The following is a 24030-nucleotide window of genomic DNA, read 5'->3' on the forward strand; positions in this document are numbered from 1 at the left end:
CTAAGTGGGTTTTCCATAAAGGGTTTTCCTCACACGTCTGTGCGGCACCATACATTTAGGTCCGGGCTACATTTAGGGCCCAGGCTACATTATGGTGCCGCACACACGTCTAAGATTGAAACGTCTTCATTGCCATCCTTAAAAAGTTTAGTTTGATGAAATTTGAATAAGAAAGCTTTGCCGACTGTATACTTCAGATACGGATTTACTTTGTATATTGTACACGTTGGTCATGCGGATAAAATCAGTTATAAATATCTCTCACCAGTGACATTTTAATTCACAAGCTCAGGTTCCAACTTATTCCAAAATTCACCTGACCTTTTCCCCGGGTATACTCTCTCCACTCCACTTCGCATCGCCTGTGTCAAATTGCATTAAAGGCACTGAACACTATGGGTAATTACTCAAAATAATTGTTAGCATAACAACTTACTTGGTAATGGGGGGGGGGGCAGTTGATAGTATAAAACATTGTGATAAACGGCTCCCACTGAATTGTTTTTTGAGGAAGAGGTGATGATTTTTACACTCAAAATATTAAAAGACTTCAGACCCGAAGCTTTGTATAGGCATCTGAAAGCACACATGTAAACAGCAAGGGTGTTTTTCTTTCTCATTATTTCCTTGCAACGTCGATGACCAATACATTGAGTAAAACTTTTCACAGCTTTGTTATTTCCTGCATATGTTGGGATACAGCAAGTGATGAAGCTGGGTTTTTGACAGTTTCCAAACATGTCCAGTGCCTTAAACAGTTACCGGACTAGTCCAGAGCATTAGGTTACGTGTTATACATACGTAACATAGTCTGGTTCCGGACGCCACTTAACAAACCTGCCATGGGCGATACATGACAGCTTACTAATCGTGTCTTTCATGAACTGTGTAAAGAGCATGGCTCTTGACAGTTACATATTTTGCGTAGTTTTGTTTTTCTATGTATATATCTCAAGATACGTTGAGGCATATACATGTACCTACAATGCTAATAATACCTGTAAGGTATGCATATGTATATTTATGAGCGACTCGACACTAGAGTGGCAGCCCTTATACGACAGTGCGACTCTTTACGCATAGATATGGCCAACGGCTAATGAATTGTATTATGTCTTTATACAGTCATTAAAGGCACAGGACACCTGATAATATTTTCAAAGACCAGTATTCTCACCTGTTGTATCCCCAACAAATGCATGGGGATGTTTGAAGGGAAACCCTTTTCGATTAATTCGTACCAATCTGTATGTGTCTTTAAAGGTTCTGAAAGACCAGTATTCTCACTTGGTGCGTCCCAACACATACACACATCTTTGAAAACTGGAAAAAAAAAACACTTGTACAAATGTGTGTGCTTTCGGGTTTGAATAAAATGCTTCAGCTGAAGTATTTTAACATTTAAGTGAGAAATTCTTTCTGTAAAACAACGTTACTTCAGAGGGAGCCGTTTATCACAATGTTTTATACCATCAACAACGCTCAGTTGCTCGTTACCAAGTAAGTTTTTACGCTTACAATATTCTGACTAATAACTATTTGCGTCCAGTGTACTTAATCAATGAGCTTACCTGTGAGAATAACGGCCAATGCTACAGCTACGCCCACTACGGCCAAGAGTAAAAGACTGACGAGTACGAATGGTTTCATCCTATGGTGTGTCCTCCTGTCACTTCGTACGTCAGAAAACCCATCAAAAGATGGATTCTCCATCATCATGGTCACCTAGGGCAACAAGGTCAAATGTCATTAAGCAAGCTCGTTTAAGAAGACGTTAAAGCCATTGGACCCTTTCGGCAGAAAAAAACAATTTTCACAGATTTACAAATAATTTACAGGGTTTATAGAAGGTAATGGTGAAAGACTTCTCTTGAAATATTAGTCCATGAAATGCTTTACTTTTTGAGAAAACGGTAAAACAATATAAATTCTCGTTAGCGAGAATTACGGATTTATTTTAAACACATGTCATGACACGGCGAAACGCGCGGAAACAAGAGTGGGTTTTCCCGTTATTTTCTCCCGACTCCGATGACCGATTGAGCCTAAATTTTCACAGGTTTGTTGTTTTATATAATATAAGTTGTGATACACGAAGTGTGGGACTTGGCCAATACTGTTTACCGAAAGTGTATAATGGCTTTAAATGGGCGACTATCAACCCCTCCCCATTACTCGTTACCAAGTAAGGTTTTATGATGATAATTATTTTTAGTAATTACCAATAGTGTCCACTGCCTTTAAGCTTGTCTAAAAAAAGGGGGGGGGCGATTAACTATATGCTAAACATTTTGATTAAAGGTCTGGACAATGGTTATTATTCAAACATCGTTATCAAAAAAACTTACTTGGTAAAAGAGCGATGGAGAGCTGTTGATGGAAAAACATATTTTGACAGACGGCTCCCCTCAGAAGTAACGTATAGGTTTTTTAATTTCTCCCTCACTCGAATAATAAAATACTTCAGGCCTGAAGCCGTTTCATGATGCATTTGTGCAACAAAGGTGTTTTCTCGTTCATTATTCTCTTGTAACGTCAAGACCGATTGAGTCGACATTTCGCAGATTTTTTTTTATGCATATGTTGGGATACACTTAAAGGCAGTGGACACTATTGGTAATTACTCAAAATAATTATTAGCATAAAACATTTCTTGGTGACGAGTAATGTGGAGAGGTTGATGGTATAAAACATTGTGAGAAACGGCTCCCTCTGAATTTGATTTCGAGACCTCAGATTTAGAATTTGAGGTCTCGAAATCAACCATCTAAACGCACACAACTTCGTGTGACAATGGTGTTTTTTCTTCTTTCATTATTATCTCGCAAGTTCGATGACCGATCGAGCTCAAATTTTCACTGTGAAGGCTAGTCTTTGACAATTACCAATCGTGTCCACTGCCTTTAATAAGAAAACTGGTCTTTGATAAATACCAAAGGTGTCAAGTGCCGTTAAAATTAGCCTTTAGAAATATGCTTTAAAAACAACAACATCAGTATCAGTTTGCAGGGCACTGATCTCAATACCTCGAGCGGTTTTTTTTTTATTCTCTTTGAGAATTTACTGATGGAAGATCGGAGCCTAAGTCTCAGACAGTATTGTTGTTCACATAATCAAATCCTGTGTTTGTTCGTATTTTTCTCGTCTGATCAGGAAGCTCGTTTAAAAATATCTGCAACATTGTGGGGAGGATAATAGTTGCTTCTCAGAATTGAGCAGTGAATTATGTGTGTTTGACGTCATGTGATTAGGGGTATTAAGTGTCTGATTTAGTATTTGGCTGCAATGTGTTTACGCAAAATAGTTGAGACGTTGAATTTCGATAAATAACAAGTGATTCCATAGTGCATTTTTGATCACGGTGTAAAGTAGTCAAGCATATACCGACATAGCACAAGCCAAAATGTAGCACAAACCTTAATCTCTTTTAAAGTTTTAGACTGAAATTCAGTCAAATTAATTGAAACAAGTGATTTTCCCAGTTCCAATTGATTAGAGTTGATTAGAGTGAATATCAGTATAAACTTTTGAGAAAGTAACCCGAAAGTGTGTCTGAACCGAAAAGTATAGACTAAACCTAAATGTACCACAAACTTATAAAAACAGCTTGCAGCAAAAATACTATGTAACATTAAATATCAAAAGGAAACACCAAAATATGTTATAATTAGAAAGAGTTGCTGTTGGTTAGCAGATGTGTAAACAGTTTTTTACAAATTAAGAATTTGCATTCAGTCTGAACTGAAAATATTTGTTCTATCTTTATTGTTTTTCTCCTTCTTCAACAATCATACCATGCAATAATTTGAAGAACAACTTGTCAAATTCAACGACTACTGTTTAAAAAAAGTTATATAAATTATAAGCGCGATGTGTGTACAATCGTACGTGCATTATTTTGTGTAATAGTTAAGAATATGGTTTAAACGCAATGCAGAATTTAACGAGGCTTCTCAAAGTAATAAATCTTAAAATCAATAATACCCTCTTAATCTATGCCCCAATGACCTTGATAATATTAATATGATTAATGTAGTGTATTATTAGCCCTCAAGCGTCGATGTGCAGCCAACCATTATCAGCTTGTAATGTCAGAGGGGTGTAATTGGAAACTATAAAGAGAGACCGACAGAAGTAAATAGCTAGATTACATATCTTAATTTAATCGTCTTCGATGGCGTGTACTTCTTTCTCACGGTGTTGTTAGTTGATCAACAATTTAATTTGTCACGGGGTATTGGGTGGTGATCAACAACTTAATTACTAAGTAGGATTTGAAACTTTGCATGGTGGAAATACAATATGGAAAGGTTTGCGGTAACACCATGTAATGACTATCACTAATGAGTTGAGGTGGTTCTGAAAAAAAACGTTGGTTTCAACTCGACGTTTCGATGAGTATGCTCTGATCGTCTTCTGGAGGAAACAACTTTTCAACGTAATTACTCGTGATCTTTGAAAATGACAATTTGAGTTCAAATTTGCAACGAAAAATAGCAAGGGTTGAGCTGTGTACAACTTTTGCAAACACTCGCAGCGAAAACAAGAGCTTGTTGTTGATTAGCCATGCATGAAAGTAGGTGATTTGTATTGGTCACGAATGGCATTTACCACGGCCCTGAAATGATATTCCAAATTGGCGGGTAAGTTCAAGTGAAAATATGTTACAGCGCAAATGCATTTATTTAATTTTTTACCGATTTGTCTATAATAATTTGTTAATAATATCTTACTTGTGTTTGTATGGTTTCTATTGTAAAGCGCATTGAGTTTTGTTCAAATAAAATACTTCGTTAGCACTGTTAATATGATGAATTTGTCGAAACTTCAGCCCAACAAGGACCAAACTTGTGGACTAGATGTGTAGGTAAGCATTTGACAAAATAAATAATGATTATGCGTCTACTTAAAATTCTGAATACGAGCCTGCAGCCATTCACGTGTTTAGCCCACAGCTACAGGTGTACTTTTTAAAGGTGAACCTCTCAAAACCGTGTAAGCAGAGGACCGGAAATTGACCACAGTCCTACATGGTCGAACTCACGAATTTCCTCATGCAGCGTAAACTGTTCTCAGAAAATAATTCGGGAGACTTTTTTGCCTGGGGCTTAGCTCCACAGAGTTCCTTTAAGCGGAAATATTTGCTTAAGACTTTTTTGTTTGGTCTCTTAGACTGGCCGGATCATTCTGATAAGCAAAATTGTGTTGTGCTGAGCTACTTGTAATTTAGTGCTTCAGTGGCAAATTGGGCCCTCACAGGGCTGCTGCTTAAGCGGAAATGTTTGTGTGTAGGGAAAACAAGCAGAAAACCTGTCTCATTAAACTGTCTGGCTCATTCTGGTAAGCACTTGTTGTGCTTCAGTAACTCATTGTAATTGGGCCCTCGCCTGGTGCCCCTTGGCTTAGCTCCACAGAGCTGCTTAAGCGGAAAGATTTGCTAAAAAAATAAGCAGAAAACCAGTCTCAAACCGGCTCATTCTGGTTAGCAAAATTGCGTTTAGCTAAGCTACTTTTCGTGCTTCAGCAGCTCAATGAAATTTGGATCTTTGCCTTAATTTCCCTGTGTGCTGATGATAGCCTCACTAAGCCCGCCACCAAAATTTAGTTTATTTTTATTTTTTCATTTTTCATAAATCATAATTCCGTCCAATATTCATTCGCCTGTACTAATGTGAAACTCATTGAGCCTTCTAACAACCCGCAGGTGTTCATAATAATGTAGAACGGCGCTGTGAGGGTCTTTGGTTCACCCGGGCTGACAAACCTGCTTCACACCCATCGGGCAATACGGCGCGCGCGCGAGGGGGCAGACACGCGTGGGCGAGCTCGGTACAATTTCTTTCCGCTCGGGTGACCTCGTGGCATGTAATATAATTTGATGCCTTTATTCGAGCTACAAGAAATGTGATATCGACAGTTAAAAAAGAAATAATAACTCTTTACTCTGTTATGGTTTTACTTTGTGGCCTATGGGAATGAGATTCCTATTTCCCTAATCACGTGAAAGGGAACGGACTTGAGCTGTGTTGAGAGAGTTGCCACACCTGGGCCCAATTTCATAGAGCTGCTAAGTACAACAACTTGCTTAGCATGAATTTTTGCCTTGATAAAAACAAGATTACCAACCAAATTTCCACGTGATTTTCAGGATAAGCAAACGACAGCTCAATATACCATGCAGTAGCAAGCAATACGCAACAAATGAAATTTGGTTGGTAATCCTGTTTTCATCAAACGAAGAAATTGCATGTTAAGCAAATTTTGTGCTTAGCAGCTCTGTGAAATTGGTCCCAGGTTGGCTCAGATTATTTCCCTGCATTTATGTGGACCTCGGTTTGAGTCCTACCTTGGACTGATGCCTTGCATGTGGATATGTTTTCAGTTACTTGCATGGGTTTTCTTAAACCGTGTGCGCAAAAGCGTTCGTTCTGTGTGCTTTTCGAGGTAATTCTCACTTAAATAAAAAATAAATAAATAAATAAATAAATAAAAGTTAAAGCTTTGGGTAGGTATCTGATAGCACACGAATAAATAATTGATTTCAACTTCGATGACCAATTGAGTCAAAATGTTCACAGATTTGGTATTGTATGCATGTGTTGTGATAAACTAGGTGCTAATACTGGTCTTTGATAATTACAAACTAATGTGTCCAGGGGTGGATTTCACAAAGGTAGTCCTAACTTAGAACTAGTCCTAGGCAATGCTAAGAGATAGGACCAGTCCTAAGTTAGGATGAGTTACTGGTCCTAACTTAGGACTAGTCCTATCTCTTAGCATTGCCTAGGACTAGTCCTAAGTTAGGACTACCTTTGTGAAATCCGCCCAGTGCCTGTATTATCCAGCTAGCTCAGTACTGTGTGGTGCTGCACAACCAATGTATAACGCAACCCACTTTGCGAAAGCAAACAATTAAAAAAGAACTTAACCAGTAGTTTCATTAACGCACATTGCGTTCTCTAATTAATCAATCGATATCAAACCAATTACGAATCGTATTTGTAATTATAAACAGGTAGTGTTATGTAATACAACCTGTTGTACTCAATTGCTTTTATTTATTTATATATTTATCTATTCATTCATTCTAGTTTTACAATTACAACTGCACGAACTAAATACATGAAATTCGGGGGTGATCAGAGTTACAAAAGTGAAAAGGAAATATAAAATAGTATACATACAAAAATGCTTACCAGAATAAGTTTACCAGCCAAACTATCATGTAACACGTACATTTTTGTATTGGTATCCTGTGCCCAGTTTCACAAAGCTGCTCAGCAGAAAGCCCTGCTAAGCAATTGCTCAACTTGCTTAACAAAAAAATGAGTGGGACACCAGTTGCAACAGTATAATAAACCTTTAGTTTTCGGAATATTTGTTAAAGGGAAGGTACACGTTTGGTAACTACTCAAAACAAATATTAACTGAACAACTGACTTGGTAATGAGCATTGGAGAGTTGTTGATAGTATAAAACATTGTGGGAAAAGACTCCCTCTGAAGTAACGTAGTTTTTTAGACAGTGGTAATTTCTCACTAAAATGTCCTATCTGAAAGCACACAAATTCGTCCAACAAGGGTGTTTTTTCTTCCATCATTTTCTCGCAAATTCGATGACCGATTGAGCCCAATTTTTCACAGGCTTGGTATTTTATGTTTATGGTGGGATACACCAAGTGAGAAGACTGGTCTTAGACAATTACCAAACGTGTACAATGCCTTAATACTCAGTTTCGGTTATACAATTGTTTTCTCAGTGCTTAGCAGTTTCGTATAGGCCTACAGGCTGTACGCAATAAACCTGTCATTGTCAACAAGGATCAGTCTTATCACTTGGTGTATCTCAACATATTTTATGCATAAAATAACAAACCTGTGCAATTTTGAACTCAGTTTGTCGTCGAGGTAACGAGGTAGAGAATAATGAAAGAACAAAAACACTAGTCGCACAAGTTGTGTGGTTTCAGATGATTGAATTCAATACCTCAGGTGAGGTCTCGAAATCAAATCAAATGTTTCAGTGCGAAAAATACTTCTTTCTCAACAACTACGTTATTTCAGAGGGAGCCGTTTCTACCATGTTTCATAGGCCTACTATTAACAGCTCTCCATTGCTCATTGTCAAGTAAGTTTTTATACTTACAATTATTTTGAGTAGTCACCAATAGTGTCAACAACTGCCTTTAACAAAACGTGTTTCCTATTTTTTTTTTCCCACCTATGAAATTGAGACCAGGTGTGCAGTGATTCTGGTGTGCGGATTTTGCGTGAGAACCCGCTGTGCTCCCTGCCTCAATTCCATCCAAAAAATATAAACGATATACAAAGAAATATTACTCAATTCTGAACCAAATATTTAAATGATTTTACCTGCTTGTAGTCCCCTGAACTCATCTTGTATGTATCCTTCTACAACAACAGTGACAACTGCAGTTTCTTAAAAGGTATTTCATTCACTGAATGGTACTGTGAACAAAATAAGGTTTCTTTGAAGTGAAGAGCATCACAGTGCCATTGCAAGCGTCTGATTTGCAGTTCTATACATCATGCTACAGTGCTATAGGATATAAGCCCAGTACATCAATCCTGGGAATTCAGTATCCAAAGCGAAGGTCTTCTGATATCGTGGTGAAACCCATGATGATGTAGTGTGTGCTGTAGCTCTCACATCCCTTACGGCCAGCTGTCAACACCGACGGATCCATTAAACATGTGCATTTGCTGTTCGTTCCTTCGTGTACATGTACAGTGATGCCTGCCTCTACGATTGCTCATACGATGTGTACGTGTTCATTGCATCTCTATAAATGTATGAGCATCTCTATGGTATGAGGAATTTGTGCACAGCACTGGATGGTGCAGCTGCAGCCCGGCAATGCTATAACCAGTCTTCTTTAGAGCAACGACCTATTGTCAAAGAAATCGATCGGCAAAATGAGAGGCACGTATAGACTCTGCCTCCAGTCGGGTTTTAATGATGGGGTACGTTGCGCTGTGGATTATGCACGGGAGGAGACTATACGTGGTATTATTATCCGCCTAGATTGAACAGCATGTATGGGGGCGCCCTTTTTATGCTTGGTCTGCTTTCCATCATCAATGGCGATACAAAAAAAAAATCAGATTCCAGAGGGCTGGCGTGCACTAAGAACGCGGTGTTATTGTTTCTTTTTAAAGGCACTGGACACTAATCAAAAATAAATGTTAGCATAAAATCTTACTCATTCAGGAGCAAGATAATATAAAACATTGTGAAAACTGGCTCTCTCCGAAATACGTAGTTTAATGAGACAAAAAAATATTCTCACCCCAGATATTCAAATACTTCAGGCCTGAAAAGTTTTTATTAGGCTTCTGAAAACACACAGTTAATTCGTGCAACAAGGAACAGGGTGTTTTTTTTTTTTTTTTTTACTCTTGCAACAAATTATAAGGTGGACTCCATTGGTCATTCAAGTTGCAAAATAGATTAATGAAAGGAAAAACATAATGCATTATGTCACTACATCGAGTGAGAATACTGGTTTTGGTAATCAGAAAGGCGTGGACATTCTGAAAAGATGTCTACAATTCGTTTAAGTTTGCCCAAAAATGCCCGGCCAACCGCTACAGCTGCTTTCGAGGATGAAGAACAATCCATAATCGTCATCCTGTGGTTAAATAAATGAACGAATATCTGTTTAAATACATGAAATGTGAAAGGATCAACCAAAGCCGCACAAGGTCATTAAGAAAGGGCTTATAATTTTAAATAAAGGCTTTACACACATGCAGGCCTACAATTCCCAAGAAATGAGGTAAAACATTACATCCTAATAACGTCGATAAAACTATACCTTGAGTACGAACCCAAAGAGGGTGAGTATTAAGGCTACAAAGTTTTGCTGGGTTTTTTTTTATGCAAGATCCATTATTTTGTATGGGAGGAACTGAAGGTATGGACTAATATTTCTCTTAAAGGCAGTGGACACTATTGGTAATTACTCAAAATAATGGGGATAGGTTGATAGTAAAAAACATTGTCCCTCTGAAGTAATGTAGTTTTAGAGAAAGGAGTAATTCTCCACGAATTTGAGTTAAAGACCTCAGATTCAGATTCAAGCATCTGAAAGCGCACAACTTCGTGTGTCAAGGGTGTTTTTTTTTGCATTATTATCTCCCAACTTCGACGACCGATTGAACTCAAATTTTCATAGGTTTGTTATTTTATGCATAATATTGAGATACACCAAGTGAGAAAACCGGTCTTTGACAATTACCAGTGTCCATTGTCTTTGAGTCTAAGATTGTAGGATGGAGGGAAACATGAACCAGGCAGGGAGTTCCAAAGAGATGCGGTACGTGGAAAAACGCCGACGTTTGGAATGGCTCCTGGTTCAAGGGTGCAAAGGTACGACGACAGAGGTCGCTATTTTTATTGTCGGTACCTTCTGGAGAACAATGACCAAAAAAAAAGGAAAATATGAGAACACCGTAGGGGAATTCTAAAGACTGGGATGCTCCAAAAGAAATTTTGTGTTCAAGGTTTATGGGGAAATTACAGCTACAGGTACAATAAAAAGAACACAACATTTCTCCACAAGGATGCAAGTTCAGTATTAGAATGTATTTTCCCAGTTATTACAAAATATTGCATTAGAATTTTCATAATATGATAATAATCATTGGGGAGTGTGCCGCTAAATGTAAGCTAAATCAATCACCAGAACCACCTCTGCCCTCACAGGTACACATTCACCCCTGGGTGGAGAGAAGCAATTGTGGTTAAGTATCTTGCTCAGGGACACAAGTGTCACGACCGGAATTCGAACCCACTCTATGCTGAATGGCATTTTTCTTTGTCAGATTCTGTGCGCTCTCTAAGTGCTGTATACTATTGTTATTATTATTATTAACAGAAACACCAGAGTTTGGTGCTCTTATCCGCCCGGCCAAGACACCCCTGAATTTAGTGCACGCACGTATGGGGGGGGGGGGGGGGTAAGGTGGACTAAGAGTAACAGTCTAATTATTAGTAAAATTTTCCGATAACTGGTACCCACAAATTAAGTTATGATTATGACACTGATCCCTGAGGCCGTTTTTTTTTTTTTTTTTTTAACGTATTGTTTGGCGAACCGTAATTTGTTAGGATGGGTATGTATGTAGCTTAAATTAATTATATTGAAATTAATGTTACTTGCATCATCCACTGGTATGAATGATATTGAAATTAATGTTACTTGCATCATCCACTGGTATTGACACCTTAGTTGTCAAAGGCCCTGCAGTTTCACCCACACCGTATCCCACATAAAATAAGAAGTCTGTGAAAATATACTCATGACAATTGTTCATCGAAGATGCAAGAGAATAGTGACAGAAAACTACCATTTTTGGTATAGTTGTTGTGCTTTCGGATACCTAATAAAAAACTTCAGGCCTGTAGTCTTTTAATATAACTGGAGATTACATCTTTTTTTTTTAAACTGCTTTACTTCAGAGGGACTCGTTTATCACAATGTGTTATATTATTATCTCAACAGCTCGCCATTGCTTAGTACTATACGTTAATTTGTATGATAACAACAATTTTTAGTAACTGCCACTAAAAAGTGTCCAGTGTCGCGTGATATCCAAGGCAAGCCTCTCGAAGTAAGTTGATTCTGCTGGAAAGTCTTCAACCCGTAAGTAAATTGATTAATCAAGCCCATACCTGTTAGAATACGTGGGAACGTTTCCATGGTTTCTTTTGTCATTCCATAACAGGGTCTTGCTTTAGATAATTGAAATCAATTTGGTTGACGGCTGCCGCTTGTGCACGGGCACCTTTCAAAATTAGTTTTTTTCTGTTGGTAAAGGGCAGGTTTTAAACGTGTAATTAATTTTAATAATTTCCAGGCCCAACCTTGACGTTTTCACCCAGAAATTCGTTCGCCAATTCCTGCTGTACAAACCGCCGCCATTTTAAAACTGTTAATTTCAAACGGGGCGTATCGCGCGTACTCTTCGAACTACGAACTGTATAACCCGTCTGTTGCAATAACGAGTGATATGGGCACCGCGCTGTTTTTTGAGGCAACTGAGAACGTACCTACCTAAATATAAATATAAAGACACAAACACAAGAAACCGCTATCACGTCTCGTACTTGTTGCAAAGTGACAATCTTTTCTTTTGTACACCCTCGAGGGGAAATGGCACTTCGCCTCGGGTGCCATTTCCCCCCCCCCCCGAGTATACAAAACGCCATGGACCCCGTCACAGCGTGCAACAATTGCATAATGCAACATGGCTGCACAGCGCGGCGGGTATGGGTTTTGTTTTTAACCGGTGTACATTACCTTGATCGTTCCCAGCTTTGGTCGATTAACAGCATAGTACGAAACGGCCGCGGGTTCGGGGGAACAGTGAATATTTTTTTTTCGTATTTTGAACAACTGTTTGTCTGCTTATTAAACTATGCATGTACACGTCGTAAATAATGTTTGATTATGACAACAGAACTTTGAGAAGAGGAATATACATGTTACCAAGGTAATCAAAACAATTGTTGAACGCTGTGATTTGGGGTCCATGGATTTAGTACACCCTCGGGGGCAACTGGTACTCCGGCTTCGCCTCGGGTGCCATTTTCCCCTCGACAAAACGCCATGGACCCCGTCACAGCGTGCAACATTTGTATACTGTATTGAAAACCTGAATCACTGCTGATGAGTCGGTAGTTTTGACACTTATTGTACTGGTGAAATTGTCAGTTAATGTACCTACGTTTACATTCAAACCGCCCTCTGTTGACAAAACACTGTATACGTCATGTTTCGCCGGGCAAAAAGACGCGTAGTCATGGTACGATTGCATACACTTTCTAGTTGGCTGCCAAAACACAAAGGTTTTGCCCGGCGGTATGCGCGCGAATAATTTTATGGTTGTCGAGTGACGTCAGAGGTCACATCGTCTATAGATCAGAATGAATTATTGAGATTATCTTTTTTCACGTTACCAACTATCGGGTGAAACAAACGACGTTACCTCGTCAATGGGTTGTGTTAAAACCAGCAATGTTGCACTTAATTTGTCATTCTTGTACGATAATTTGTTGCTAAACAATCAACAATTGTCTTTATAGGATTGGAAAATGACTTTTAACCAGTATGTGAATTGATTTGTGTAATAATGCAAGGTTTACCTTTGTAAATATCTGCGATCTTGCCACTGCTGGATTCGTGTAGTTTCCATAACTGAACGTTTGTTTCCTTGTTAAAGGCACTGGACAGTTTTGGTAATTACTTAAAATAATTGTTAGCTAAAAACTTAATTGGTAATAAACAAACAAAAAACATTGTGAGTATTTGCTCCCTCTGAAGTAACATTGAGAAAAAGGTAATTTCTCATTCAATCTAGGCATCTGAAAGCACTCAAATCTTTTTAACAAGTGTGTTTTTCTTACATTTATATCTTTCAGCTTCAATGACCAACTTAGTCCAAACTTATGTTCACAGATTTGTTATTTGTTGCAAATGTTGGGACATATCAAGTGAGAATGCTGGTGTTTGACAAACTAGAGGCGTCCAGACCAGTTAAACACCACAAATATATTTATCAATTAGTCTTACTTTATTAATTAGTACAATATTTGTATATTTATTCAGCAATAATATTGCAATAATCAAAATTATGTAAAAGTAATTTGTTGGTAGTTCTAAGACAACGGGCTCAAACGGCATGATCAAATATTTCGCAGAGAGAAAAACTGGATTAAACAAATTGGGTTTTTGTTTCCATTGAAAGTGTTCAAAGATGTTGTTCGACAGTGTAAGTGAGCTTATTTCAAATGGCAAGAATCATTTACAAACAAGTGTTTTTAAATGAGCCCACATTGTCTCTTTGTAGAGTTTATAATAATTTTATATAACTTCAATTGACACCATAAAACAACTCCGAATGTTTTCTGCTGTAAAATTTAAATTAGCGTGTAAGACCATGTAGCTTCATGTTGTGAGTTCCTTATACCCTACTCTATTTATCCAAATAAACAACCAGGGTTTATCTTACAGCCATTGTACAAGTCTACAGAAAAAGCCAACTGGAAACCACGTGGTTCATTTCACAATATAGTGGCTCTAACCCCTATTCCACAGCTGTACAATTCCAGTTCGGTAGCCGGTAGAGCTGCAGCTGGTTTATTGATGAATTTTAATATAATTATTTGCTTAAAAATGGAGAGTTGATTGGTGTCCGATAGCATCATGCAATGAGTTTGTTTTCCTAATTACGTACGTAATAAATAAATATAAACTAGATTCGTCAAATCCTGCTTGAGCATTCCTCCAATATCTTGAGATATCAAACAATGCAATCACTTCAAGACAGTTTGATTTTCTGGGTTTTTTTTTTTTTTTTTCTTTTTACAGAAAATTATGGGTTCAATTACAAAGTTATTTAAGTACAAATTTTTCACTCTGATTGTAATAAATATTTCGGCACAATATTGTATAATCGTAAATAAAGCACATACTATTTAATCAGTTTGTTTATGTATTCTGTCAGGAATGTTGCTTAACTTTGAGCATTAGATGAGTGGTAGCATTGTATCTGCATGAAGCATCTCACTATCTTTGTTGAGTTGATTCGGTTTTAATCTGCCTGTTATTTGTTTTAACTTGGAATTATTTCATTGAGGCTTGACATAATTGAGAAACTGCATCACTGATGAACTGGTCACGTCTTTTCTTCCTTTCTAGTGCAACCTTCATCATTGAAGATCACTGCCAGACACACCCAGGCAAACCCCTTCTATTTGTGATAAGTGTTTACCAGAATAGGGTCTGTTAATTACATGCATTGACAGTTTTATAACAACACACGGGACCTACAGCTTTACGTCCAGTCCGAACAACTTAATAATGTAAGAGTGCCAAATGATGCTGCTGAAAATCAGTGGAGAGAAACACAAATGCCCCCCCCCAAAAAAAAAAAAGAAAGAAAGAAAGAAAGAAAGAAAGACTTTGACTTTTCAAATGGAACTTTATTGCTTAAAACAATCTTAAAACAATATACAAATGAAGAGCTGTTCCATTGAGTTTACAACAAACACATAATTACTTAAGACAAACAAATTAAAAAGGAAACCAACCGAAGCTGGCGCAGTCGCAGAAATAAACTAACTTATATTAACCAGGTAATTTGGTCCTTGTATAGTTTCCTGCAAGTATAAGGTAGCGCTGCCAAAACTGATTGGCGTAAACAAACTGATTGCAATAAAACATTATGTTGATATCATACGTTTTTTTTTTTTTGTCAAGGTGAACTACAGATAAAATGAACAACGTAAGGTACAGTGGTAGACGATTTTGTACCGTTACTCATACACGGGGTGACTTTGTTGGGGGCGACTCTGTCTGAGCGACTTTGTAGGGGCCACTTTGAGAGGGGCGACTTTTTAAGTGAGGGGGCGACTTTGCTATGGGCGACTTTGTATTAGGCGACTTTGCAGGGGCGACTTTGCTGCGGGCGAGTTGACTGTCATTCACGGTGATGACCTGAATGCGCGATTGGAAAAACATACTGTTTCGATACAATGAATAATATTTTGAGGGAATAAAATAACATTTGGAGGGAACAAATAGGCCTAAAAGATAACTGCTTTTAATATTTGATCTTTTCCCGCAAAAATTGAACCACAGCAGCGTCTTTTGTATTCCCTTAAACTGTCATTCATACTTGCATTAAAGCCAGGGTCTAAACAGTGTTTAGCCAAATGCGCTTTACACAAACAGAGGCAAGTTACAATAGGTGGTTCAGTAACTACTGCTCTCCATTCCAAATAAATTGGAAATCATTTAAGTAAGCGTCAGCCTCGACGGCCCCGGCGTCTCTCATCGTTACTTGTTTCTGCTGGTAATTTAATGGCAGATTTTCAACCTAAAAAATACCAACTGTCAAGTCCAACCTTGATGATATCTCCGAGAAAGTTATAATACTCGGCTTGAAAAAAACACAACAACCACTCTCTCCCTTCATGGCATGGTCGTAGACGTGACCATGGTTGTACGGATTTTTTTGCGAAACAATAACTGAAATCATTTAGGTTAGCGACATCATCAGTTGTTTCTGCTGGTAACTGACAGGTTTTAACGATACATTAGGTGAAACGTCAAGCACGCATTGCCCTGACGTTGTCATCAAGAAGGTTAAAATAAACGGCCCCAAAACCACCACTCTTCTTTCCTGGCATTGAAGGGTCGTGTCCATGGTTTCCTTTGTTATTAAATCAGCACTAGTTGTTGTTTCTGCTGGTTATTGTCTGGTTTTCAACCTATCAATTAGATGAAACGTCAGGTTCAACCTTGATGCTTTCACCGAGAAGGTTAGATATAAGCGACTAAAACAAGTCTCCACTCTTCCTTCCTTGGATGGTCGGAGACGTTTCTATGGTTTCTTTTGCTGGGTGAAGAAATAGTTTAAATATTACGTTAGTGACAGACGCAATCACGAACCAGCGTCAATTTTTCTGAAGGCCTCTTTGACGAGGCACATTGATTGTAAAATATTATAATTTCGGAAAATGTCTTTGTCCAACTAGACTAATTATAAAATCATGATTGTAACTGATTTATGTGCAAAAGATGTTAAATAATATTGGTTTTGGTTTTACCTAGCACTAAATACTTAGTGAATTCCCGAGTTATGTGTGGAAAACAAATCAAAATACATATTACTCGGGTGGGATTTGAACCTATGGTTTTTACCTGTCGTGGTATAAAGGTCTCGAGACCCCATAAAATGGGTCCATAAAATTGCTATCAAGTATTGGTCGCATTAAATGGAGCTTGATGGTTCATGTTTAAACAGCTACCCGAGCGGAATGTTTTTAACGGAAATGGTATTTTAACTTGTTTATAATGCACTTGTTGACCATTTTTATGTAATTGTGATATGTGTACACTTCTGAATTTTTCGTAATTATCGATTAAAAAATCAGGCCCCAACCTAAAGGTTTTGAAAAACTAAAAACGCCATTGATAGACGTCATTTGTGGGAGTTTGCTTTGTTATACCTCCACGCTGCATAAAGCGGCTTAACAAATTGGAGCTCCAAACTATGACGTTTTGAGAGTGATTACGCCGCTGGATAAGGGTATTCGAAATGATTGTTTTTGTACACAATCAAAATCTATTTATAATCATATGACTCGATTTCCTTATTCATTGAAAACATTTTAAATAGAATTCAGCGAACTTCACGACTTGACATTTTCGTTCAAGCAGGTCTTTAAGGAAGAAAAATACAATGTAAATGTGCTGCATGATTTTAGTTTAAAAAAAAATTGTGTATATTGTATTATTTTAAACAACAATATATTTATTTACAATCAGTAGCCGTAACTTTTGTTATTTTGCCGGATAGCTAGCAAAAATGTGAAATGTTGATGTAGGCCCATGTAGGACTACATGATGCACAGCAACTAATAATTGCACCCACAAGCAGCATGCGCAACCTTCTTGCGTTGTCCATATTATTGTCTACAATGCTAGAATACATGACAAAACACGGTTTAGCCTGGAGAGTCACGTGTTTGTCTATTCCTGCTGTACAAATGTGTACATATGTGTCCCCTTATCGGAATTTTGTTGTATTGCTCTTTAACCATTTTGATGTATAGACTTGCTTTTTTTACGTATACCATTTTATGTGTGTTTATCTGTGTATGTCTATGCTTGTTTGCCTTTTTAAATTGTTTAGTGATTTGTATTATCTTCTGTGCTTTTTTATATGCCCCCTCTTGCCTTAATGTATTTTTTAGGGTTTTAGGAGACATACGCCTTTTGGCGACAGTTATTTTTTTAAACTTTTATGCTCTCCTGGGCACCCCACTGTTGTTTTACTTATTTTCTTAGATATTTTTAATGTATGTACATGTGCTTGTAAGTGTTATTGCCCGAATAAATATTATTATTATTATTATTAAATCGCCCGGCATTTTGACAATTGTGATCGCGCCTTCCAAGACGGGACAGGTTCACGCATGCGCAGTACTCCAATTTAAAACCTGTGTATTGTATATTATGATAACAGTTGATATTGATATGGCTAGCTGCGATCTTTTTCGAGACAACTGAAAAGGTAGTTCTCAGCACACCAGAGTAAGAAACCGCCAGCGCATCTCGTGCTTGTATTCCTCATTTTTTATCTCTTCGGTTTGGGTGACTTCTTTACCAAGCATGGATTTGATAGTGAAGAAAATTTCGCGTGATATTGTTTCGCTTATTCTGGCACTCACTCTGGCCGTGATTTTCTACGTCCTGCCCCTGAATGGAGAAATGTGTTCTACAATGATCTCTGCAGTTGATGGAGAAAACTTGTCGGCTTTGCAGAAAAGGGCATTCTCCAGTTTCAGATCAACCTGTCGCAGAGAGTCACTCATACAGGGTAAGTTATTCTGTCTTTATTGTCTTCGTCTTCAATTAAATGGCAGGGGACAGATATTTACAGGAAGAAATACAATATTATTGGTTGGTAGATAACAGTTTTGTGTTTAAGACACTGGACGCAGTTGGTAATTGTCAAAGATCAGTATTCTCGGTGTATCCCAACATGCATAAACTAACAAACCTGTGAACACATTGGCTCAAATGGTTATCAAATTTGGAAGAGATCAATGTTGGCCAAAAAAATTAATGTGTGTGCTTTCAGATGCATAATAAAAGGCTTCATCAGCTGAAGTTCTGTTTTATTTTATTTCTCAAAAACTATGTCACTTCAGAGGGAGCACTTTCTAACAATGTTTTATACTATCAGCAGCTCTCCATTGCTCGGTACCAAGAAAGCTTTTATGTTAACAATTATTTTGAGTAATTACCAATAGTGTACAGTGCCTTTAAGTATTTTTTTTTAAAGAAGAACACAGATTAAAAGTATAAGGGGTCACCATTACGCGTGTTTTTTTTTTTTTTTTTTTTTTTAATATTCGAAAATTATTTTTAAGTTTGACAACCGGACGACTGTGTTTGATTTACGAAGGTTGCTTAATTCGGCCTTATCTCTGAACATCGCTTCTTCTTTTTTTGCCTTGTGAATTCCTTCCCTGGGTCGACCCCGCAGTGCTCACTCCGGTGAGCCCCTTACAAGAGCTAATCGAACGATCACACTCGTCCCCTCGTGGTGACGGCATGCACCTTAGGTTACCCCCAAGTGGCCCACTCCACAAGCAGGGCACTGGGGGCTGACCCGGGTGAGCCCCGTCAAAGCTCATCGAACGTACTGGGGCAAACCGGGGTCGACCCAGGGAAGCTAAACGAACGCACCCAATGACTGGGAATCTCCTTCATGTTAACAACAATTGAAACCTGAGCGAGGTACCCGCTACAGGAATAGGTATCTACCGGGCAATCTCGGTGGTCTAGTTGGTAAGACACTGCTCTGGGTTGGCAAAGGTTGTGGGTTCGAATGCAACCTAAGTAATGCCTGTTTTTTCACATAACTCAGGGAGGTATACAGTGCTAATACCCATCGGTGTATATGGGTTAAAACCAAAACGAAGAAATATTAAAGTCACCTGGAAGTGTTTTTTTTTTCAAAATAAAGCTTTTGTCACTAATATATGTGTTTGATGAGTGGAATGTGAATAAACACTTAACTAAGGTTTTAAAATATCAGTCCTTATGTTATTTACAAATTTAAGAGTAGACCCGACCCGAGAGGGCGCTGTTCGTGACGTCAATCGAGGCAGACTTTGCCTGTAATGCGTAGAGTAAACACAGTTGCAAAGTACATGTACGGACCAAGTCGTGAGTTTGTACGTTTCAAAACAATTTTATTTTTTTCCGGCAATGCCGACCAGGTGTATTGCTGCTGAATGCAGAAAAACACTTTTTGAAATGTACCAACTCACGACTTGGACGTACATGTACTTTGCACGTGTGTTTACTATACGCATTGCAGGCAAAGTCTGCCTCGATTGACGTCACAAAAGGGGTAGGCGGAGTCAGCCCCCCAAACAACTTTACATATTTTTTAAACATATAAATCGTGACAAACAATTACTAAAAAAATTGTTTTATTGTTCGTAAGCATATACTCTTATGTTTGAAAGAAAAAAATTCTATTTCCAGGTGACTTTAATTAAACAAGTTGAATTCATCTCTTTCCCTTGACATAATTATTCTCCGTCCCCACGAAATGTTAACTCGTACCCTCACAATCTGATTTCCGTCCCTCGAAATCATTTTGTTTCCTCGAAATACTATTTCGTTACCTCAAAATATTGTTTCAAGGTATATGAAATAACATTTCGTGTAGAAGAAAAAAAAATCGAGGGAAGTTGGGAACTAAGTATTCTTTTGAGGAATAGTTGACTCTTCCATGAGCTTAATTTTTTTTCGAGAGACCGAAATAATTTCCGTGTTTTGTTTAGCTCTTCGATTTTTTGTACCTGTCCCTTTGACTGGTTTATTTTCAATTTCTCGACTCGCGGGAGTTTAAATAAGTGTCCCTTTATTTCAGAAACAACAGTTGGTGTAACCTCACTCTGTCCTCCTCAATTTACATATTGGGGTAAGGGCAAAGCAGAGCTTCAGCTCCCGATGACGTCACCAATACAACTAGATTTTACAGTCAACACTAGAGTATATATATATGTGATGTTTTCTCCAAATGGTCCTGGTATTGATGAAGCTTTGTACACAGTGGGTAAGTACAGATATGATGACACACCCTACAAAAATATAACTACTTCACTGTGCGCTCAAAATAAATGTTGATGGTACACCCTATTTAACAGGCAGCCATGACCTAGCTCGAGAGTTCCATGTTTTTTTGCTGTGGTCCCGACAGCCTGATCCATGCTAAGGAACGAGTGACTCTATAGCGAAAACGCAGAAGGCAATGGAGTGCTAAATGACGTGTACCGATGGTTGACTAGTAGACTTCCAAGCAAGTCGTTCGTGCGTCTAAACATTTTATTGTTGCATTAATCGGCATCCATCTGTTCATAATTATACTCATTGTTATTCGTTTAAACTGTATGTTTAACTGTCATTGTCAACATGAAAAACAAATCTACATTGAACTAAATTGAATTGAATTGAATTGAATTGATTTGATTTGAATTGAATTGAAGTGAATTGAACTGAAATTAATTTGATTTAATTTGATTTAATCTAATTACATTTATTTTAACTTATTTTATTGGTCAGTCACGGGTGGACTGAAATGTGCAAACTCGAGCTTGCTCTTTGGTGAACGATTATGTAGGCTATATTAGTTAATTAATATTTCGGTGGAAGGAACGAAATGGTTTTTTGGGAGAACGAACAAGTTTCAGCTTTTGCTATAATGGCCATTAAAGGAACACATTGCCTTGGGTCGAGTTGGTCTTTGAAAAGCGTTTGCAACCGTTTATTATAAAATGCATATGGGTAGAAAGATGTTTTAAAAGTAGAATACAAAGATCTACACAAACATGCCTCGAAATTGAACGGTTTTCCTTCTACCTCGTCGACTAGCACGGTCGGCCATTTATGGGAGTCAAATTGTTGACTCCCATATTAAAGGAACACGTTGCCTTGGATCGGTCGAGTTGGTCTTTAAAAAGCGTTTTGTAACCGTTTGTTATCAAATTAATATGGTTCGAAAGTTGTACAAGTAGAAAACAGTGATCTACACAAATATGCCTCGAAATTGCGTGGTTTTCGTTTTACCTCGTCCAATAACACGGTCGGCCATTTATGGGAGTCAAAATGTTGACTCCCATAAATGGCCGACCGTGATAGTTCGCGACCTAAAAAGAAAACCGTACAGTTTTGAGTGATACTTGTGTGGATCATCATATTCTACTTTTAAATCATCTTTCTAACAATATGCATTTCATAACAAACTGTTTCAAACGCTTTTTATAGACCAACTCGTCCGATCCAAGGCAACGTGTTCCAATGGCCGACCGCGTTAGTTCGCAAAGTAAAAGGAAAACCACGCAATTTCGAGGCAAATTTGTGTGGATCGTTGTATTCTACTTTTAAAACATCTTTCCAACCAAAATGCATTTTATAACAAACGGTTACAGACGCTTTTTATAGCAAACTAGTCCGATCTAAGGCAACGCGTTCCTGTAACTGTGTCAAATTACTTCACGACCCTTATTATTTTTCTTTTGGACATTAAATTTTATTAAACAATGATATGACCAGAAGCCGATTTCACGAAACGCTAGGATTAATCCTATCTCGAGTAAGGACGAGTAACCCGTCCTGACTTAGGACGGGTTCAATGCGTCCTACGTCTTTGGATACGGAACTTAACTCATCCTAAGTCCTAAGATTAATCCTAAGTTAGGAAGAGTTTGGTGAAATCGACGGCAGGGGGTAATAATGGTGGGAGCGCTTTGAGACGCCCTTCGAGCTGTGGTAAAGCACTATATATAAAAATCGATTATTTACTATTATTATTAATTTTAATTACTTTATGCAGACCTGGGCACTACATCTGTTTACATCTTAAAAAGGAATTCTTCCTCTCAAGATTGGGCAACCGTGCAGACTAAGAGTAGCGTAAACTTTATCGGAGTACCAGTCGTGATTACTTACGATAACGGTCGCTTCGAAGTGGCAGTCAAAGGGCTGCCAGATTCTACCGTGACCCATGACATCACAACTCCACCTCAGCCCAGCTGGTTTGTGACTTTTCACTCCAAGGTTGACGTTGATTTGAAATTCACTGAGCCATGTATTAATGATTTCGATCCACAGTTCACACCTTACTAACGCTTATAATAACAAAATGATGGAAACATCTGTGTGCAAAGTAGGTAAACCATCAATGTGAGGTTACAGAATGCTTTGATATTGTCGAAAGCTGCTGTAAACGTCATACACAAAGTTTACATTGTCATTAGTTTTGAGAGATGAATAACAACATTCCCTTAAAAAACAACAATAAAAAAACGTTATTTTCTTTGATATTAATGTTAAAGGCAGTGGACACTATTGGTAATTACTCAAAATAATTATTAGCATAAAACCTTTCTTGGTGACAAGTAATGGGGAGAGGTTGGTGGTATAAAACACTGTGAGAAACAGCTCCCTCTGAAGTGCCATAGTTTTGGAGAAAGAAGTAATTTTCCACGAATTTGATTTCGAGACCTCAAGAGACTTGAGGTCTCGAAATCAACCATCTAAACGCACACAACTTCGTGTGACAAGGGTGTTTTCTTCTTTCATTATTATCTCGCAACTTTGACCGATTGAGCTCAAATTTTCACAGGTTTGTTATTTTATGCATATGTTAAAATACACCAACTGTGAAGGCTAGTCTTTGACAATTACCAATAGTGTCCACTGCCTTTAAATAATCCAAACCGTTTTTAGAGGATTGCCTAACTTTTAACGGAATTGAATTAAAAAAAACATCAAAAAAAAAGAATTTTACGAGTGTTTGTAAAAATGTTTACAAATTTACATTAAATTCACCCTTGTACAACGTCATAAAGTTGTGTTTTTGGTTGATACTTGTTGTGAACACACTTTCTTTTCTTTGGTAATTTATTAGATAAAAAAAACAGTCTTTATAGAGGATTGGCAATATTTTTTTATGGACAAGAAATATCAGTGGATTTGTTTGAACAAATTATTTTCCTAATTTTTTATCAATGTTGCATTCACCCTTATAAAAATATCTGTGATGTTGTCGATTTTTGAATTGGTGTAATATTTTCAAGATGAGGTTATTTTCCTTCGTTAAATAGCTTTATGTTTATAGTTCAGACTATTCTCAATAAATACCAGAATGTATATAGTTCTATGTATTACTGGAAAGTAGAATAACTGAAATTATTATATAAAAAAATACTGGTAGAAATGTTTCCTGAAACAATCTAGTCGTTGAACTAATCGTTAGAATCCAAAGACAGCGTAAATGAATTCGGGGCCTCTAAATCTCATTCTGAGGTCTCGATTTTTTTTTTTTTTACTAAGTTTAGAATTTGAGGTCTCGAAATCAAGCATCTGAAAGCACACAACTTCGTGTGACAAGAGTGTATTTTTCTTTCACAGTT

The 24030-nt window shown here is 37.7% G+C and overlaps 2 protein-coding genes across 4 annotated transcripts in view; one reads left to right on the forward strand and one right to left on the reverse strand.

The window, feature by feature from the left end:
• Positions 1-8909, reverse strand: part of LOC117300971 (neurogenic locus notch homolog protein 1-like) — a 53028-nt gene extending 44119 nt beyond the window's left edge. For 2 of the 3 annotated variants that reach the window (XM_033784842.1, XM_033784841.1), the window contains exons 1-2: positions 8373-8909; positions 1572-1725 (exon numbers count right to left, since the gene is read on the reverse strand). In XM_033784842.1, the coding sequence (XP_033640733.1) occupies positions 1572-1725; positions 8373-8396 (178 nt within the window). In that variant the 5' untranslated portion in view covers positions 8397-8909. The remainder of the gene's footprint in view (positions 1-1571; positions 1726-8372) is intronic. The other variant, XM_033784843.1, reaches the window with a different exon arrangement.
• A 9235-nt stretch (positions 8910-18144) lies between these two features.
• Positions 18145-22949, forward strand: LOC117300584. Its single transcript, XM_033784246.1, has 3 exons — positions 18145-18413; positions 20487-20672; positions 22449-22949. Exons 1-3 carry the CDS (start codon positions 18206-18208, stop codon positions 22739-22741), a joined length of 687 nt encoding a protein of 228 aa, XP_033640137.1. The 5' UTR covers positions 18145-18205; the 3' UTR covers positions 22742-22949.
• The last annotated feature ends 1081 nt before the right edge of the window (positions 22950-24030 follow it).

Source organism: Asterias rubens, chromosome 16, assembly GCF_902459465.1.
Source record: "Asterias rubens chromosome 16, eAstRub1.3, whole genome shotgun sequence".
Taxonomy (NCBI): Eukaryota; Metazoa; Echinodermata; class Asteroidea; order Forcipulatida; family Asteriidae; genus Asterias; species Asterias rubens.

Excerpts from the sequence above, each read along its gene's own strand:
- LOC117300584 (XM_033784246.1), top strand. The coding sequence starts at position 18,206 with ATGGATTTGATAGTGAAGAAAATTTCGCGTGATATTGTTTCGCTTATT. Across the intron at positions 18,414-20,486 it reads CAGAGAGTCACTCATACAGG|AAACAACAGTTGGTGTAACC; the intron begins GTAAGTTATTCT and ends CCTTTATTTCAG. Across the intron at positions 20,673-22,448 it reads TGAAGCTTTGTACACAGTGG|ACCTGGGCACTACATCTGTT; the intron begins GTAAGTACAGAT and ends TACTTTATGCAG.